The sequence below is a fragment of the Corapipo altera genome, unplaced genomic scaffold (genome assembly GCF_003945725.1).
Source record: "Corapipo altera isolate COAL_440 unplaced genomic scaffold, ASM394572v1 1, whole genome shotgun sequence".
In the NCBI taxonomy this organism is placed as follows: Eukaryota; Metazoa; Chordata; class Aves; order Passeriformes; family Pipridae; genus Corapipo; species Corapipo altera.
In genome coordinates, this window is record NW_020884873.1 from 11,194,230 (window position 1) to 11,208,173 (window position 13,944).

The following is a 13,944-nucleotide window of genomic DNA, read 5'->3' on the forward strand; positions in this document are numbered from 1 at the left end:
TTGCCAGGACAGGGTTTGTCCAATGACTGATTTGTTAGTTTTACGTTGTTCATAAGTTAATGAGGGGTTTATTAGGATGCAAGACTTCACTCAGATTTCTAGTTCCTGACTATGAAGGCCATGGGCTGGAGACCATTCTTCCAGAATGTGCGACCTGTTTAGAGAAGCAAAATAAAAGAGAATCATAGAACAGTATGGATTAGAATGGACCTTTGCAAGTCATTTAGTCACACCCCCTACAATGAGCAGAAATGTCTTCAATTAGATAGGTTGCTCAGAGCCCTGTCCATGCTGACCTTGCATGTTTTCAGGGATGGAGCATCCACCACTTCTCTGGGCAACCTGTTCCAGTGCTTTACAACCTTCATTGTGAAAAATATCTTCCTTATATCTAATCTAAATTGGCTTTCTTTTAGTTTAAAACCAGTAGCCCTTGTCCTATTGCAAGAGGCCCTGATAAAGAAAGAGTTTGTCCTCATCCTTCTTGTATGCTCCCTAATACTGGAAAACTGTAAATGAGAATGAACACTACACAATTTCATAGGTTGGTGCCACAAGCTGCCAGGCTAGTTCAAGATCCCACACCTTCTCTGTGTAATTGGGTAGGTAGAGGAAATAATGCTCCCCTTTGTTGTGGTGGCTCTGTGGCATCAAAAAGCTGGACCAAAATCCTGAAGCATTGTGAAAGCAAACTTGGAAGGCATCTGTCTGGCAGGAGAGTCCTGGACAGCATGGCATTTCTAAAAGGAAATCCTTTACCAGCCTGTGAGGGTGGAAGAAAAAGAGGGAGAGAGGAAAAAACAAGTTTCACAAAGGGAACACATCCCACTTGATGAGTTTTATAATATTAATGAAAGAAGCGGGAGGGGAAGACTATTATATGCCTTCACAGTCTGATTCAATGTTTTCTGCTTTAAAATATCTTACAGTTTCTTTCCCATTCATAATGATCCCACTGCTACGCATTTTTCCAAACAAGAAACAAAAGGAACTGAATGGATTTTTTATCCAAACCATAAAAAATGCAATTGTCTACAGGCACCAGCAAGATGCAGCTGAGGTAAGGCTATTTCTGTGATAAATATATGAGTAAGCAAATGTTTTGAGAAAAACTGTAAGTGACATAAGCCTCAGTTTAAAAAGCAAACTCAGTCTGTTCGAACAGCCAGAGTATTTTAGTGAAGATTTTATTAACTTTTAGCTTTATGTACCATCAGGCAGGGTTGGTGTTTATGCAGAATTGTTAACACACTACAAGATTGCTTCTTTTAGTATTTCTGTTCAAGTAAGGATGCAGAAAATGTTATATGACTTTTCAACCCAGTTTCTAGACCCAGAAGGAAGGATTCACCCTGTAGAATTTCTTCTTGTCTTAAACTCAGGTGTTGTGTCTATGCTAACTTTTCCTTAAGAACCAGAGAAAAAGAAGGCCCCACTGAGTGTTTCAACCCAATCATTACCTAGGAGCTGAGGCACATTTTATAAGCCCTGTGATGGTTCCTACAGCTTTGCAACATGGAAAGAACCTGAATGTCTGGTTAGAGCAGTCGAGTGATATAGAGATGACTAACTAGAAAGGTAGTAAATACCACCTGAAATATGCAAATCAATGCATATGCATTAGTAGCAAATAATTTGTTCCTGCTTTGTTTGGTCATAAGGCAGTCTAAGGGGTTTTTTGTTTGTTTTTTGATCGCTGTTGTTTATGAAGTATCTGAAGGCACATGCATTTCTGTGAACATCTCTCTATTATTGGTATATGAAGCATTTGGAAATAGTTGCTTCAGTTCTATGATACAAAAGTTCTTCAGGTCTGCTTGTCTTTTTGGACCATTTTTTACTGCAGACTGCACACAGTATCCCTAAAAATAAGTTAACCAATTAATTATGGATGTGTAGTGAGAAACAAAGAATATCAGTGGGAATTCCGTTTTTAAGGTAGCTGAGACAAATTTTAACAATTGAGATGAACCGCACTACAACACAGACATTAAAGAAGCTGTTAATATTGAAATATAAGAGATGTTTCTGAGATGAAGAGCAATGCTGATGGGCTAACAGCACAGGTGAGACTGGGTCCTCCCAACTTTTTACAGTTTTTTGGCCTCACCGCTTCACCCCAGCTGTCACCTTTCAGGATAAAATGAATTTTAGTTTACCTTTAGTCTACCTCCAGAAGACATTTAAAAATAACATTGATATTCAGAAGTATTGCTGCTCTTTGCTGTATTTTCTAACATGAATGGTGTATCTAAGCTGCTTGCAGACACCTCATTTCTAATGCACAGGTCCAGTGAGAACTTTTAATGGCATACTGATGTGGCTGTATGTATGGAAAGATTTGGATCAAAGATTCATGCCAAAGGGGTCTGTATGAAAAGTCTGTTCTGTGTATCAGTTATCAAAGGATAAAAGGGACAAAGAAATAATCCAACATGGATTAAAGGTAGTTACTGTATTAACTGTTATTAATAAAATGCGGTGTATTTCTGTGGCAGTAGCACGGAGGGCTTCGATCATGAGTGGAATCCTTCACTATACTTGAGATGGTCACTCCCTTATAAAAGGGAAAATGGAAAGAAAAGCAAGATTAGTGACAACAGGTCGAGCACAGAGGGTAACAGTGAATGGGGTAACATCAGACTGGTGACCTGTCACTAGTGGGGCTCCAGATTAAGGCCTTTGCTCTTAAAAATCTTCATAAATTACTTGGATGCAGGACTGGGAGGGATACTAAGCAAGTTTGCAGACTACACAAAACTGGGAGGAGCTGTTGACTCCCTTGAAAGCAGGAAAACCCTGAAGAGAGACCTGGACAAATTAGAGGCCTGGGTAATCAACCATATGAAGCTGAACAAGGAAAAGTGCTGGATTGTCCACCTGGGATGAGGCAACCCTGGATGTTCGCACAGACTCGAGAATGAGAGGCTGGAAAGCAGTGCCAGCAAAGGGACCTGGGGGTCCTGGTCGATGGCAAGTTGAATATGAGTCAGCAGTGCCCTGGCAGCCAGGAGGGCCAACTGTGTCCAGGGGGGCATCAGGCAAAGCATCACCAGCTGGTCAAGGGAGGTGATTGTTCTGCTCTGCTCTGGTGCAGCCTTACCTTGAATATTGTGTGTGGTTTTGAGCACTGCAATATTAAAAAGATAATCAGCTATTAGAGAGGGTCCAAAGGAGGGCAATGAAGATGGTGAAGGGCCTTGAGGGGAAGCCACGTGAGGAGTGGCTGAGGGCACTTGTTCTTTCAGGCTGGAGGAGACTGGGGGGAGACCTCATTGCAGTCCACAGTTTCCTCATGAGGGGAAGAGGAGGGGCAGGCACTGATCTCTTCTCTGTGGTGACCAGTGACAGGACCTGAGGGAATGGCCTGAAGTTGTGTTAGGGGAAGTTTAGGTTGGATATTAGAAAAAGATTCTTCACCCAGAGGGGTGGTTGGGCACAGGAACAGGCTCTCCAGGGCAGTGGTCACGGCACCAAGCCTGACAGAGTTCAAGAAGTGTTTGGATGATACTCTCAGGCACGTGGTACAACTCTTGGGGATGGTCCTGTGCAGGGCTAAGGGTTGGACTCAGTGATCCTTGTGGGTCCCTTCAACTCAGCATATTCTGTGACAAGAGCAGGAGGCAGAAATCTGTGCATATGCAGCCTGTTTGCAGGTTTTACTGGTTGATGGAGCAGAGGTATAAGGTTATATTGGAAGAAATATAGGGAGATGCTGTAAGAGATAACACATGGCAGTAGCTACCCAGTATCAGGGCAGTGTGGAGGAAAGTACAAGGTCCATGTTTGCCTTAGCAGTGTATGCATAAGTCCATGGACCCATCTGCTCCTGGACTTTTGCCTAGTTTGCAAAACTGGCATGTGGGAACTATTTCAAATGCTGGGAGTTAAACACTTAAGACCAGATTTCTAAGGGCACATTAAATTCCCTTTGCAGTTCAGGGTTATTACTGTGGCTTTCAGAAGTGGCTGGAAAGTTTGGAGCTTCCTCTTTTTCCCTTTTCACTGTCTGTTTTGTTACATGCTCTTAGAATTTTGACTGTTTTGGGTTGGTGGTGCATGAGTCTTGTTACAAGTGCGGGCAACTTAATAATTTGCCAGGGGCATAAAAATGGTATGTGAAACAGATAAAAATGCAGGGTTTTTTAAAATTAATCCAGAAATTAAATCCATAGAGATTAGGTATCCCAGGTAGCCCTGCATGTGAAGGAGAATTATGTCCTATGTCCTAGGTCTGAAATGATGAAATGTACCCACTGAAGCCACTCAAAATTTTGGCATTGAATTTTAATGAGCCAAGATATAACTGGTTTGTGCTAATATTGAGAGCTGTAAGCCAAGTTTTATTGTCTCCCTGAGGTCCATCAGGCCAATGGGTATTCCTTAGGTTGCCACATTCCTAGATGTTACATTGTGTGCATCTTTTACTCCTCATTGATTTTAACATCATTAAAAATACTTTTGGGTTCTCTTCTTGAGGTGGGGGTGGTGGGAAGGGTGAAAAAAGCCTTTGGAGCAAACAATGAAAAGCTCCATGACAGTGATTCAGCTGAAGCTTGTCTTCCTCTCATCTGCAGCTAATGTGAACAAAGAATAAAGAAAGGCCAAAAAACAACGTGGCAAGCAAAGTCAGCCTGTTATCATCCCTGTTCTATCAGTAAATGAAACAATGCTTCTGAATGCCTAAAGACAATCCCATGGGTAGATAGTAATTTTACAGCCAGGTTTAGATCTAATAATATGCTTGCAGCTAACATGAGATCTGTGATGTCACTTTCTCTCATCCTGTCGTTTAGTGGTGCAGATGTCATTTTAATTATATATTATCTTTCTGTGGTCACTCGAATAATTTTAGTCCTGGATATTCAACTCATTTGGCTTATGTACAAAAACATTTAGTGGTTGTACTTTAGAAATTTTAATATGTTACATTTATTCATGGATTCAAATTATTGTAAAAGGCTTTTCCCACTATTTACAGAAGAGCAAATTTACCCTGCTCAGAAGAAAAAGCACAAATTTAATGCACCACTTAACACCTACTTCGAAGACTCCAGCAGGATTTAAGTGTTCAAATACCTTATCCTGATTATCTGCCCAGGTTTAAATTTTTCCCTGAGGCAAAATGTTTCCAGAAACAGGGCAGATAGACTGTTTATTTCAATAAATGATCTTTGATAGATTTTAATTTAATAATCTGATATGCAAATCATCATTCATGTAAGAGTTGTCTTATATCATGTTATAGCTCAGTTCATAACCTACCAGTTTCTTTTAAATTATGATATCTAAATGAAGGAGTCTTTCATAGTACTCAAAACTGAAACTCCTGTCCAAAACTGTGGGTTGAAACTAAGCCCTCTGTCAGCAGATGGAAGTCCAGAGTTTAATTTGTAATCCACAGTAATAGCAACTGGAATGTAACAATTTAAGAGTATTGCAAAACATTATTTTTGGAAAATCACAACAGATCTGTGGGAAAATCCATTTTTCAAACTATGCATCCTTTAACAAGAAGAATTGAAGAGTTCATGAAGGCTTCAACACATTGTTCTGACATCTCCTGATTTTTCCAGTCATACTGTCTTCTGTGAATGCATGATTCAAGGTCACGGATCCATGCCAGGACAGTAGTGATCCAGTGAGGTTTCTGATGATTATCAGCTCCTTCTTGGTGGTCTCAAGCTGATTTGAAATGAGAGGATGACAAAGCACAGGGAAGTATCACCAGAACTGTTTTCATTGGCATCTTAGTTCACAGTTTAGTTGGTCTGGATGGAGACCTACAGACTACCTGAATGCTTTTAATGTAAATGCAGAACAGACAGAAGGAACCACAGGAGAATAGTGTGAAGGCTGTGCTGCTGTGAGCTATGCTTTCCATCGAGCACCGTGGTGTAAAGCCACAAAAACCGTACAGTGTTGTCAGTCCTGGTGATGATCTGGCGTCCTGTGGATTGGTATGGCTCTGGGATGCTCTGTTACTCTACTGTGCCAGGCAGAGATCAAAAGAGGTTGTCGTCTTGTCAGCAATTGCCAGTGAACAATTGCAGACCCCTCCAGTTTTCCCCACTTGCCATTCTCGTTCCTGGTCAATCTTTTCCCTGATCCCTGGTAGCTACAGTCAGTGGCTCTGCTGTTCCCAGGCTGCCTGTGTGCCTGGGCAGGCACAAGTGATTCCTGGTGAGTGGAGGTCCTTTGGTTTATCAGCATCAGCCAGGTCAGGAAACTGAATTTTGAATAATTCTGAAACTAAGGTATTTAAATACTTGCAAAGGAGATGGGGCTGCTCTTGCACTATGGTCTAGCAATCAAAATGTGCTATAAGGAAGAGGTATCTTTTAATATCTTTCTGGGAAATGATGGCTTGGTTAGAACTTCAATCTCTGGAACACCGATTCCCAGGGAAAACATGCAATGAGCTCCCCTAAGGTGAAGAGGGACGTGTGTGTGTGTACCTGCATTCTGGAGGATAAGGGACAATCTGAAAACCTAATTACTCTGACACTCTGTTCTCTTCTCTTCCTTCTGCAGCAGTTCCCTGGAGTTTTTCCTTTTCATGAACTAATGAACTATTTTATTCAAGAGCTGCTTGAAATGAGTTGAGCAGAGGTAATCCTCCTGAAAAAGTCTGATCCTCTCCTTGTCAAGGGAAAACTATACAATTACAAAGAAAACTTAGTTAAAAATTTGCTAAATACTATGTACAGTCCAGGGGCTATGTGTGTGTTTGAACTGTGTAAATGCAGTACAGATGTTAAAAAGTAAATATTTTCCTATGGAAACAGCAGATGGGAGGATTAGACACCTTCTAAGAGTGTGCAGTATTCTTGCCTTTGTAGAAAACCAAGCAAAACTTGTTTATATTTGGAAGAAAGTGGTGTCCATATAAGGATACACACTATATGGCAATATTAAATAATCCATTTTTATTGATTAATAAAGTCATTAAAACAAAGGATCAGTCTGGTGCTTTTGTTTTTCTAAGTCTGTAGGAGGGATGCTGTAATTCTGTTCTGCTGGGTGGTTCTCATGGTTTGATCATCTCATTATCCTCTGCCTTTGTCAGGAGGAAATGCGAAGTGGACTTTCAGAAAGGTAAATATGTATCTTAAAGATATAGATGAAATTTGGGCTAAATATGTAGTTTGAATACAATTCTCGAACCTGTATTTCTGCTGCTTTAAGCAGAAGGATGCCGTTCCTTTAGAATATGTTAAAAACCTTTTGAACATTAAATCTGGTGTCTGTGCTTGGGCAGTATACAGTGATTCTGAGAAAAAAAAAAGTAACATCATGTTAAAAGGCATTTTAGTTATTCACCTTCTTTTAGGAATCAAGCCATTTCCTTGCTTTTTAAATTGTACTCCTTCTTTCTCACATTTGAGGAAAAATATTTTTTTAAATGTATTTATTTATTTATTTTTCTTAAAGATGTAATTCCTTTTGTGACTTTCTCAGGATTTCTGAAGTGGGTCTTTAAACATAGCAAAGCCACAAAACCTTGAATAGAGATGAACTTGAAATCCCTATTACTTTTGGACACCAGTTGCAATTTCTTGATCAGTCTGCTATTATCTTTCCAAGGATGAATTGCAGGCTTACCAAATGTGATCTTTGGGTTTCAGGCCTGGCTGAGGTGCTTTCATCATGAAATGTAGTTCTGCAGTCTCTCTACTCAAAAGAGATCAAGGACAGAATAAGTAACGAGAGCAGTGACTTTCTCGCCTCCCCGAGGAGTGTTGGTAGGGAGCGCTGGAAGAGTTTTGTGTTACTGCTGCATCTGTCCCAGTTCTACAGCCCAGCACACCTGTGAGCCCAGCGCTTTATGAGCACTATGATCGCAAGAAGTCAGCAAATATCTGCTTGGTTACCTGCTGCCAGCAGGCACGTACCAGATCTGCTTGGCTATTGCTCACCCTTTGCTCTAACACAGCGTTTCTACTGTCTCCTTGGTTATGTCTCAGAGTACTTTATGGATTCTAGACAAGAAATAGGCAGATGGTATCATGTGTATATATTATCTGCCCCACGCTTGCAAACCCTACCTCAACCCTAACAATATAATCTTGGCATCTGGGACTCTTACTCTGATGCCTCCATCTCTCCCGACTCCCTTTCGGTCTTTCTCAACCACTCCAGTGTATCTAAATTTCTTCTTCAGGACATGATGGGAGTGGTGTCCCTATCTCATATTTCACATGTCCCACCTCAGCTGTAATCTGGGGTTCAAAGTGCCGTCATGTACATGAGCCATCTCATTGACTTCTTGGAGCACTGCTCACATTGAATCACAGAATCATTTAGATTGGAAAAGACCTTTAAGATCATTAAGTCCAACCATTAACCCAACACTGTCAGGTCCACCAAGTGCCACACCTTCATGGCTTTTACAAACCTCCAGAGTTGGTGACTGAACCACTTCCCTGGTCAGCTTGTTTCAATGACTGGCCACCCTTTTGGTGAAAAATTATTTCCCAATATCTGGTCAAAACCTCCCTTGGTGCAACTTGAAGCCTGTTACTTGTTACTTTAGAAAAGAAGGCAACCCCCACCTGGCTACAACTTCCTTGCAGGTGGTTGCTGAGAGTGATAAGGTTCTCCCTAAGCTTCCTTTTCTCCAGGCTCAACACCCCCAGCTCCCTTAGCCACCAAAGATTGGTGCTGCAGACCCTTCACCATCTCTATTGCCCTTCTCTGGACTTGCTCCAGCACCTCAGTGTCTTTCTTTTGGTGCGGGGTCCAGAATTGAACACAGGATTCGAGGTGCAGCCTCACCAGTGCTGAGTAAGGGGGGAGATGATTATGCTTCAGTTTACAAGAACGTAGACTTGTACCAAAGGACAGAGATGAAATCAAAACCCAGGTTGTTCATGCTGATTAGTCTGGTTACATTTTTGCATATCCAGATGTGCCAAGAATAGTGCGTATAGTACCAGGAAAATGTGAGTATCTATGCAGGAAAAACTAACTTCAGTTTTTAAGAGACGTGTGGTGGAACTCCTCCAGAGGGCCTTCAAAGAAATCATAACTTTGGGCCTTTCTGGGCAGAACAGGGGAAGTTCAGATGCTCCCTATAACTGCATTAATCCATAGGAAGTGACTAAGTCAACAGGATGCCTTTGGAGTTAAAGGGGGAAGGACTTAAATGCTTCTGTCAATAAGTTTTTCATGCATTTTCCTCCTGTTTTCACCAGCCCGTGCGGGAAGTGAAGATGGACATTTGGCTTTGCTAATCACAGCGTATGAGAAACATCTTTTAATTGAGAAGGGTGGCTTCTTCAGTGTTGAAAAAAGGCTTTTTCATCTAGACTGAAAAAAAATAAACCCACATTCTCAGTTGTTGGTAATGTCAAGGGTTTTAGTGACTTCTAAAAATTGTATTTATTTTAAGTGACTGATTTTACCATATACTGTTTAAGAAAAATCCAGGCCAAAAGATAGCTTAAGGACTCTTTCAAATAATGTTTGCAGTAAAATTTCTCTGAAAAACTGGAAGATGAAAGAATTGAAAGGCAGACTTGCCTTTTTCGAAAAACCCGACCCCATCATTGAAGGGAGAGATCTAAAGTACTCTTTTCTTTTTTTTTTTCCTTTTTTTCCCCCCCCCTCCTTCTAAGTGCTGGTTGTTGTGGCTATACCCTGTTTTTCTTCTTGATACTGAAGGGGAGGGAGTGGTCACAGCTCTGTTTTATGTGTCCATAAAAATAAGAAGAGCAAGAGCTCATTGTTCTTTGAAGGTGGGATCCAGAAAACACTGGTTTGTGTCACTGAGTTTTGTGGTGGCTTGACCAGCACGGGCAAAAAACCAGAGGGTAAGGAAGCCAAAAAAAAAAATAGTTGTTCCTTATAAGGTCTTTTGCTTCTCCTGGCCCACCGCATCATGAATTTTTTGCTTTACCCTCCTTTATGATGAAAAGGGGACCCTGTGCTTGCTATCCAAAGAGAGGTTCAAACACTGAAAATCCTGTTTATGCCTGTGGTAATTCCCTGTAGGCAATAACGTCAGTGCTGGCCACTTGTCCCAGCCTGATCCTGTTCTAGTAATGAGTATTCGCAGCATGCATTTCAGTGTCTGATTAAATCTTTCTGAAAGGCCATCTGTTTAAGGAGGATGTGGCATTGGCTTTAATACTTTTTATACCTAGTACTCAATACTGTTCTTTCATGACCTTAAACATGAAGTTTGTCCCCTTGGTTGGGCAGCAACTTTCCTGATACTCTGATCAGAGAAAATAATTGAATCAAGGCTGTTGCAACCTGTTGGGTCACTGTGTCTTTGGGGAAATGTTCCTGGTGTTGAAGCCATGAAAGTTACATGTACCCAATGAGATTTTGTTGTGTCCAGAGCTGAGAAAAAGGTATCTGTTTTCTGGGAAGGGAGTAAAGCATCTTCAGCTGCCTTTCTTTTCTAGCACTTGGAGTAGAATCTGATGTAGTCATATATCTGTTGATACCTGCCAAATCAGCAAGTAGTCTGGCCTTTCTGCTGCATGTTTTCATCTGTGCAAAATATCCAACCTAAGCAGTGATACGTCTGTCTTTCAGGTTCATCTTCCTACAGGCGTGAAAGCACAGTTTCCCTTTGAGATCCTGTTGGCGTAAAGCAAATCTTGTCCAGCCTGTCTTTTCCCACTTCCTGTCATTTGCTTTCCCTCGTGGTATGGTCTCAGTATTCACCCCTTTGGCTGAAAGGAAAAATTATCACCCTGAGGTTTTGCGCATTCCCTTTCTTATGTAACTTCTCTCTCTTACTGTTCCTCATATCTTCTGTATGTTACCTTTGCAGTCTGTTCCCCACAAGTTTCTCAGAAGATCCCGCTGGAGGTCACTGAAAGCCCTTCCTTTCCCTGCTTAATCTATAATCTGGATGGGGGGTTTTCAAATCAGCAAGCAAAAGGAGTATTACATTAATTTAAGTAATCTGGAGATTAATTTTCTGCACAAGAAAGTGGTGACCTTTAATGCCAAGGTGGGATATGAGATCTAATCTTTATTTACATAGTCTTTTATTTTGTTTTGTTTTTACTTTTCTTGATCTAAATTTGCAAGGGATCTAGTGAGTGGGACTGGGAATTTCATGTATTTATTTTACCTTGTTGCTCAGAGCAATAGCATGTTTGGGTGTTTTCCCTCTACAAGCAGACTTTCTTCTGACATATGTAACTGGAGCATAGCATCTAAATTCTTAATTTAGAAAAAAAACCACAGATTTACTGACCTAATTGCAGTAACAGAGCTTTCTCTTTCTCTCTCAGTTTTAATAATTTCAGTTTTGTCTTTCATATTTCATCCTTCCCCCCCCCCCCTTTTTTCTGTTGTTTGTTCACCATTTTTCTTCCTTGAGTCACCTCCAGAAGGAGAGGGGGAGTTGCAGCACTTGTGGTATTAGTGGGTGATGTTTGACTTTGTCTCTGTTAGTCTTTGTGGCCCTGTTTGCCTACAGTGACCTCTCAGCCCCCCATGCTGCCTTCTTTTTGCAATACATGACCTTTTCTGAAGCAGTTATGAAAAAGCCATTCCATGATATTTCACACTTGTTCAACCATCTTGTCCATCTTTTGGCATGTTTTGATCTCTGGAGGTTTTCCCCTTGATCTGTCTCAACTGTTGCTATCTAGTTTGCGCTCTTTTGATATTTCTCCCTTCTCTCTTGTGTCTACTTACCTTAGCAGATCCATACTCATAAGAGACACTGACAGTCCATCTTACCAGCAGGAGAACCATTTATGTGGCCAGCAATTGGATGCCAGGTACCTGAAATTGCTTTTCTTTTGAACCTGGTGACAAGTCAGTCTGACCATCTCAGTGCACAAAGGTGAACAACTTGGTTTTCTGGGGTAATTCTCTTCTTGCCACTGTGTCTAGGCTGCCCCAGGGGCTGCCTCTCCCCACCTACCCCCTGCCTCCAGTGCACTGGAGCCAGCAGAGCCAGAGGATTTTGCTAGACCCCATCCGCTCACGGCCGTATTTGGATTTTGAGGATAATTTAACATTAGAGTTACTTATTATGGAAAACGACAGATTGTCTGTCACTGGAAAACTTGAGGAGAGGCTTTCTAAAACGTGCCCTCGATGTCAGCTGGCTATGAGGCAGGAATCCCTGCGTGGCGTTCCTCCATCTGCCTTTTGTTAAGAGCAGCCTGAACGACTGTGGCAATTCCTCTTCTTCACGAAAATCTGCATAGGAAATCCTGCATCTGTGGCAGTCAATGGCAGCCTTGCCCTGGCTTCACAGCCTGTGGCTGTTCAGGGCTTTCTCCACTTTCTTCACAGCATCTACCCTTCATTTTTCACTCCCGCTGGGATAAGCAAGCTGTATCTAACAGAGACAGAGACTAAAGGGGAGCTGGGCACCTCCTTTCTCTCTTCAACAGAAATGTACACTTTTTAATAATGTAATCTCAATTAAAAACATACCAATTAAAATTGGCTTTTTAGTAGCTCTCTGGGGAGAGGGAGCTATAATTCACATTAAAATGTAAAGCTTTAGAAGCAGGGAGAGCTAGGTGCATTGCAAGTGCCCAAATATTCAGTGATTTTAATTACAGTGGAAACTTGATAAATTGCTTTGTGCCACAATCCATTATTAACAGCTTAATGAATATCACTGCTGCCTGTTTTAAACTGCTCCACAGTGAAAATGATCGTCAGCATTTCGGTTGTGAACTGTGATTTTTTAGCATGTTCGTATCTTACCCCTTAGAAAGAGGAGTTGGGTGAAGGTCTGCAGGTTTGGGTTTGGGTCTGGGTAAGTTCTGCTGGTGGCAGCCTCCCGAGAGAGCGAGGCAGGAGGAAAGATGGTGCTTTTGTATTTCACCAATAATTGGGACTGGCCAGGGTTTAAATCTGCTTCTTGCAGTTTAAGAACAATGTCTTTGACCATGCAAAGAGCCTTCTGCATGCCCAGAGCTGAGGGACCACCAGATTATGAGGCTGTTTCTCTGCACAATACACATGAAGGATAAACGACTGTTCGGGGTGTCTGCTCAGGGGTAAAGGGAAGCAAGTGTAGGAGCTTGTGATTGAGCATACTGCTGCTGAGCTTATTTTGGAGTGAGCAAAGTGCAAGCTGGTTTGAGTTTTCTAAGTTTTAGCCAGCAAAAAGCTGATTTGAGGCATGGAATTAGTCAAGTCCTTTTGGAGTGCTGAAATGTAAGCATTGATCGTGCTCAACTTTGAATAGGGACTAACCAGTTATTTTTTTCTTGACAGTTATTATGACTGTAATTGTGCTAATATTATGATGCTACATATTTATATGTATATTTGTAGTAAAATGGTACCTTTATCCCACTTTTTAAAGCAGCTTAATATCTCAAGGATAAAGGTTATTATTAGGAATGTTTTTATTTTAGATGCTAACAGCAGGTGTAGTGGGCTTATAGTTGTGCCCCATTGAAGTGTTAAGTCATAGGAATTTAAAGAGCCATGGCCTGGCTTCTATGAGATTTATTATTTATTGTGGGTGTTCTGTTTTCACTTGATCATGTGGTCTGACCAGAGGGTCACAGTCTCCAAAATGGGATTACTGCCAGGTGTTGACAAGATTTTGACAAGATCTGAGTGAGGTGCAAGATAGATCTCAGGACAGAAATTACTGGGAACTGTTCTTCTCATTCAGAAGAAGTTGCAAATGTCTACATGGGATAAATATGATTTTTCTGAATGTCTTAGGGGCTTGCTATTATTATTCTGATTATGTTTTTCTGTATCAACAAAAATTTATTCACTTTCACCATCTCAGGAATGTTAACATTAGTCATGATGATGTTAACTTGCACCCTGTCAATTACAGAGAGCTCTTCTGGTCCATCATATTGATAATTACACATAGGAATTTATTTTTTTCTTTTGAAAAATCTTTTATTGACAGAGGAGTAATGATGCCTGTAAGTTCCTTAAGTATTGCTCAGTCAGGGATATGTAAGATGCAGATGTCCT

The 13,944-nt window shown here is 41.2% G+C and overlaps 1 protein-coding gene across 10 annotated transcripts in view; it reads left to right on the plus strand.

The window, feature by feature from the left end:
• TBXAS1 (thromboxane A synthase 1) overlaps positions 1–13,944 on the plus strand; it is a 251,881-nt gene that overhangs the window by 161,815 nt on the left and 76,122 nt on the right. For all 10 annotated transcript variants that reach the window (XM_027660819.1, XM_027660828.1, XM_027660809.1 and 7 more), the window contains one exon: positions 930–1,060. In XM_027660819.1, coding sequence (XP_027516620.1) covers positions 930–1,060 — 131 coding nt within the window. The remainder of the gene's footprint in view (positions 1–929; positions 1,061–13,944) is intronic.